Source organism: Adiantum capillus-veneris, chromosome 19, assembly GCF_014529385.1.
Source record: "Adiantum capillus-veneris isolate H3 chromosome 19, ASM1452938v2, whole genome shotgun sequence".
Lineage (NCBI taxonomy): Eukaryota > Viridiplantae > Streptophyta > Polypodiopsida > Polypodiales > Pteridaceae > Adiantum > Adiantum capillus-veneris.
This window is the reverse complement of record NC_140949.1, coordinates 3,787,442-3,793,812: the sequence shown is the minus strand read 5'-3', so window position 1 is coordinate 3,793,812 and position 6,371 is coordinate 3,787,442. Positions and strand designations below refer to the sequence as shown.

At 41.8% G+C, this 6,371-nt stretch overlaps 1 protein-coding gene across 1 annotated transcript; it reads left to right on the top strand.

Moving 5' to 3' along the window:
* The first annotated feature begins 1,577 nt into the window (after positions 1–1,577).
* Positions 1,578–4,732, top strand: LOC147433478 (pentatricopeptide repeat-containing protein At4g39530-like). Its single transcript, XM_086490153.1, has one exon. The coding sequence runs from the start codon at positions 1,983–1,985 to the stop codon at positions 4,143–4,145; it is 2,163 nt and encodes a 720-aa protein (XP_086346279.1). The 5' UTR covers positions 1,578–1,982; the 3' UTR covers positions 4,146–4,732.
* The last annotated feature ends 1,639 nt before the right edge of the window (positions 4,733–6,371 follow it).

Sequence of the window (6,371 nt, the reverse complement as noted above, 5' to 3'; positions counted from 1 at the left end):
GGATCCTCTATCCTCTTGACTAAGAGAGAGAGAGAGAGAGAGAGAGAGAGAGAGAGAGGATCCTGCGAGGAAGTGTTCACCAAAACCTTTTGTAGGAACCAATGGAAAAAAGAACATTGAATATCTTAACAAAAAAAAAATGGAGTTTTTCACTAAAATCCTCCAAATTTAGCGAGTTTCCTTCAATGCCACCCTCAAAACTGGGGCCCTTAAAGAATACACTTAAGACCTGGTTTTTAATGAAGTTTTTGCCAATGATAGTGATATTGTTTCTCATTTTAGAGAGAGAGAGAGATCTAAGCATCTTCTCTCAGTTAGCATTGTTCTTTCTGATGGATACCACCTTATCTCGAGCAGACACAAGCTCAAAACAGACGGAATTTGCTGCAAACAAATTAGTATGCAAAGTCACTGCAGCGACCTTCTCTCTTGTTGAAACTATCATTTCAGATTTGAAGAAGGCTCTAGTACCACCTTTTAGGGTATGGCATGGCTTTTATCTTCATAGATTGGAGCCGAATTCGCCTCTTATAATTGGTGGCGGCATGCACATTCTACATGACCAAAAATGTAAAGCATACTCCGACGATGATGTGTCCATTGTGTGGTGGATGTTATGGCCTTCCTGACATTTGTCATATTTTTTCAAACAATGATTCAAAATGGAAAGGAGTACCATCTTCAATCTTTGTGAAAGAAATTGTTCAATTGAAGCTTTGAAGTTGTCACATTGTATGGTAAAAAGATCCTCAATACTTTATTTGTTTTCAACGAACTTTTTTCATTTATGATGATGTCTTTCTAGAAAATTTTAGGCATAGAACTCTATTAATTTTGATTGTTGTTTTCGTAAATTGATTAAAAAAGGCATATATTGGTCAATTAAAGAAAAAACATGATTTTATTGTAACAAAATAAGCCTTTCATAATTAATGGTGTTTGTCAGACGTGTCGTGTAAAAAGGGTGCCCTTGTATGAAGATCGCAACCTTGTAGTATGGGCAGGGCAAGACGACATGGAAGGGACGATTGGTGTATAAATGAACTAATGAGGTGCAATAAATTGCTATCAAATTGATGTGGTTAAGAGGAGGAAGGATGCACATGCACTCAAGTATAAATGACAACCAAGAACCAAAGTACTAAACAAAGGAGCACTTGCCTTACAAAAAGAAACATAGGATGGCTTGAGCATTAAGTAAAGATCTAGAGCTCTTATTAGTCTATCAATCTTACTTCATGCTCAAACATTTGAAGCCCAAGCGAGAAATATCCAAGCCAAAGAAGAGTAAAAGTAGAGGAGATTACAGTTAGATAAATAGAGATTGAGCCAGAAGATAATATTTTCAAATATTGTGTTACTTTTTTAAAAAGTAAACTTTGATTTTTTGAAATTTAGGAGGTAGTCTATCCATTAAAAACTCTTTCTGTTGTAGGGCAAACAGTATATATTCTATTGATGATAAAATTTACTATATTGCGTACAAACACTTGCTCGGGTTTGTCTTTCTTCGAAAAAACTCGCTCGACGCATGGTAAAACTCTAAGCAACGTTTCACATTGAAACTCTGGTGGATTAATTTGGGCGTCATTAAGTCACGTCAGCTGCTGCTCCGAACTCAGAGCTCGGGTCGCACAAAGCCTTCGGCGACTTGCTCTTCTTCAACGCACTCCATGCATATCTCCGACCTTGAGCATGCGTATGTTTCGGGTCGCACAAAGCCTTCGGCGACTTGCTCTTCTTCAACGCACTCCATGCATATCTCCGACCTTGAGCATGCGTATGTTGATGTGATGCGAAGAGAAAAACGAGCACCGCACATCTCCAACACTGAAAAAGCAGATGCCAGCAGCCACAGAAGATAAGTCTGAACTTCTGATTCTGGAAGCTCTTGCGGATGGGGAGAACGAGCTCGGCAGGAAAATTTATCGCATTGCAGACAACCACGTTGTGACAATGGAGATTTGGTACAAGCAGAAGCGATGGCAAGATCATTGGCAAATGGCCATAGCCGATGCAGCGCTGGCCATCAAAGCTTACCGTTCAGGAAGAGTGCTTTCCGAGAAGAGCACATTGGGCAAGACGGTCATGAAATTCGACAGCTTTGTGAAGAGGGCGACCTGCAAAAGGCTTTTGCTGCTTTGTCTCTCATGGATCGAGAGGGCACTGTTCCCCCAGAGCCTGTATATTACTCTCTCCTTAAAGCTTGCAACAAGAGAAAGTCTCTTGATCATGCTCGTAGAGTGCAGGCACACCTTGTGCATCATAGATTGGAGTTGACTGGATTCTTTGGTGAATACTTGGTAGTTACATTGGCGAAATGTGGCGCAATTGACGAGTCGTTTGAGGCATTTCATAGGCTGCATTATCAAACTGTTTTTTCATGGACAGCCATTATCTCTGCATATTCAAGCTGTGGTAAGGGTCCTGAAGCTTTGGGAATGTACAAAGAGATGCGTCGAAAGGGAGTTGGACCAGACGAAGTTACCATCTCGAGTGTACTCAAAGCTTGTAGCACTATACCAGACTTGGATGAGGGCAGGATAATATTTGCAGATGCTGTAAAATACGGATTTGACCTAGATCTTCATGTAGGCAACACTCTATTGAGTTTATATGGCAAATGTGGCTACAGTTTGGAAGCAGAGTTTGTGTTCAGCAGGCTGTTTGTCTGCAATACAATTTCATGGAATACAATGCTCTCTACATATGTGGAACACGGATCAGGAGAGAAGGCTTTACTGCTCTTTAGACAAATGCAAGCAGAGCATGTCAAACCTGACCAGCGAACGTTTGTTATAACACTGCAGGCCTGCTGCGTCCTCACAAAGGAGGACACCTTTTCAACAGAAAGCAGATCAGTGCTAGCAGATTTTGGTTGGGCTTTGCATGCTGACTTATCAAAGCATGGACTTGCGCCAGACATCTTCATCAATAACACGCTTATAAGCTTGTACGCAAAGTGCGAGCATCTTCGAGAAGCTTGTCATTTATTCTGTGAGATGTTAGAATGCAACACTGAATCTTGGAATGAGGTTCTTGCAGCACACGTAGAGAAGGGAAGTTGTGCAAAGGCTTTGCAGTTGTACAGGCTGATGCACTCAGAAGGGGTTTGTGCAAATCAGTGGACATTTGTGCTGGTACTCCAAGCTTGCTGGACCCTCGCAGCTCAGGAGAGCTACCCTTCAATTGGGGAACTAGGAACCAAACTGCTGCCTTGGTTGGATATAGGAGAAGCTCTACATGCTGATGCTGAAGTAAAGAATCTAACATCCAATCTGTTCGTTGGAAATAGCCTCGTGAAGATGTATGGGAAGTGCAGGAAAGTAAAGGAAGCAGAAAAAGTCTTTGCGCTGCTTTCCAAGAGAGACATTGTGTCTTGGAATTCTATGCTTTCAACTTACGTTGACCATGTTGGTTGTGAAGACAAGGCTTTGGAGTTGTACTTGCAGATGGAAGCTCGTGGTCAAGCACCAGATGATATCACGTTTGGTTCTCTCTTACGTGCTTGTAGTGGCAGAGGGAGTTCAGATTTGTGTAGAGTCGTCCATTATATGGCTATATCGTCGGGGTTGGATGGCATTCCACTCTTACTAAATACTCTCATTCATGCCTATGGATGTTGTGCAAGTATGGAAGATGCACAGGCAACATTCTACAGACTCCCAAAGCATGGCATTGTTTCTTGGAATGCTTTAATTGCTGGTTATGCCTTGAATGGAGATGGCAAGAGAAGCATGGAAAGTTTCCAAAAAATGCAGGAGGCTTGTATCATACCGGATGGGATAACATTTATATCTCTGTTCTTTGCTTGTAGTCATGCTGGGTTTGTTGACAAAGCTGTTGAATTTCTTGACTATATGGGCAATCAGGGTATAGTTCTGGACAGGAAGCATTTTGGAAGCCTAGTTGACCTTCTTGGCAGAGCAGGGGATTTCAAGAGCTTGGAAAGCATCCTATGGAAAATGCCACTCCATCCTGATGCAACGCTGTGGTCGTCTTTGTTGGGGGCCTGCCAGATGCACAACAATTTAAAACTTGCAAGAGAGGCATTCACTACTGCTTCATTTGAGCAGCCAGAGGAGACAAACACATACGTCATGATGGGTAATATCTATGCCAAGGATGGACTGCACAATGGTTGAAAATGAATTTAGTGGCCAGGCTATTGAGCACAGTCACTTGGAACTGGAAATGGAAACGGGGACTGCATGAAGTGCCATTCCTTATGACTATACAATCACATGGAATGGGGGCTGAAACGCGTACGCTAGACCAAAAATGGCCACCCATTTGCGCACACACCCACAACAAACCCCCCCCCCCCCCCCCCCCCCCCCAAAAAAAAAAAAAAAAAAAAGTGGATGGCCCAAGCCAGTTACAGTGGAGTGATCCCATTGGTGGAAACTTGTGATCAACCCTTGAGCACTGTTGTCCCTTTAGTTGCTTACATGTGGCCTCAATACTTTAAGGACATGTTTTGCCTCGAATTCCGTGCGAATCAAGCGGAAAACTTGCGTGCTGTGTCGCAACCAAGACCCCTATTTTGTTGAAAAGAGGACTCGTGTGCGTACCTTTTGCACCACTCCAAGCCCAAAATCACTCTCCATAGCTCTCGAGTGGCTCTACACATTTTGGTTGTCCTTAACTTGGTGCTTTTACCCTAGCATTTGAACAATCAAAAGCTTGAGTGGTGTGATTTGCCACCTCATCTTCAAAAATGTTCATATTTTATCTTTGTGCGTCTTTTTGGCGTACATAAGGCCTTAGTAAACCATGGTGCTCTAGGATGCAATTGTGGACCTTTGGATAAAGCTTGCCAATTAGAGCCACATGGCAAGTTAATGATGGTCCACTTTTTATTAAAAAAAACCATCAAAACAAGGTTTTTTTATTTAGAAAAGCAAAGTCACAAGGAATATCTTTACAAGGCGCTACTATCGATCATGGACTAGGGAGGCCAAAGCCAAGAAATCTTCGAAGCATAAGTCCAAGAAATAGTTTCATGGCCATTCCTATTCATTTACGCTCTACTAACTATTCTACTTACATTCATTTGCGCTCTACTAACTCATTCTGCTTACATTCGTGTCCCATTCCCATTCCCATTCATTTGCATTCTACTAACTATTTTGCTTACATTCATAGTTCTTATGTTCATTCCCTTTCATGTGTGCTCTACTAAATATTATGCTTACATTCAATTGCATTCTCTCCGCTCACATCAACAGTACTAAACACACACTCTCTCTTAGTTGTGCTGTGCAACTTAAGGTCGTAGAAGAAGCACTAATGGAGAACATAAGACCTCGATGACCGTCCGCAAGCATTAAGTCACTGAAAGTATTCAAGAGCTTTGGTTTGGACAATTGTCGATCACTTTCCACCTCCATTATCATTGGAAGCTGGGATCTCCTGCATTACGAGGAAAGAAAGCGCATGAGAAATGACTTTTTGAACATTTACAAAAGTGAGGTAAAAGACTTTCTCTCATCACAAACAGGCATAAACAATCAAGGAGGTACTCATTGAACATGTATATATGCACTTTGAGCTACTTCTACGAGCACCATTGATAGGGTTTCCAACTAATTGACCAAATTGTGTGTTTCTTAAACTCCACAAGAGGTTTTTATGTTCACTCATATATTGCGTGCTTAACTTGAATGTTGCAAATATCTATCTCTCGGACAATGAAGATTGGCACTCGATGGAATGCATAATGGGCATCTTTGATGCATTCCATGCATCGATGGGTGAGCTTCTCTACAACACAACCGTCAGAAGAGTGCTGGTTGAGAGGGGGGTATTCTTTTATGACCACTTTCACAATGCTCCTCGTTCTGCGCTTGAATTTGGCACATTGTAATATCTCCCACTTCCTCCAAAGGAAAGTCTAGAGTGGTCAGTCCTTGCCTCTGAAACCTTCGAGTGATTGAGACTAAAGCTCCATCAGAATACACAAAAGTTCTTAAGACCAAATGTTGCTAGTCGTATGGTACGTGTCTCCATCTTCATACCCACGCACATGTTTATTGACTTCCTTCATTTGCACTCTACTAACTCATTTTGCTTACATTCTGATTCCCATTCATTTGCGTTCTACTAACTATATTGAACACGCGTATATGCACTCTGAGCTACTTCTACGAGCACCATCGATAGGGTTTACAACTAATTTACCAAATTGTGTGTTTCTTCAACTTTACAAGAGGTTTTTATGTTCATTCATATGTTGCTTGATTAACTTGACTGTTGTTGCAAATATATATCCCTCGGACAATGCAGATTGGCAGTCGGTGGAATGCATAATGGGCATCTTTGATGCATTCCATGCATCGATGGGTGAGCTTCTCTACAACACGAGCGTT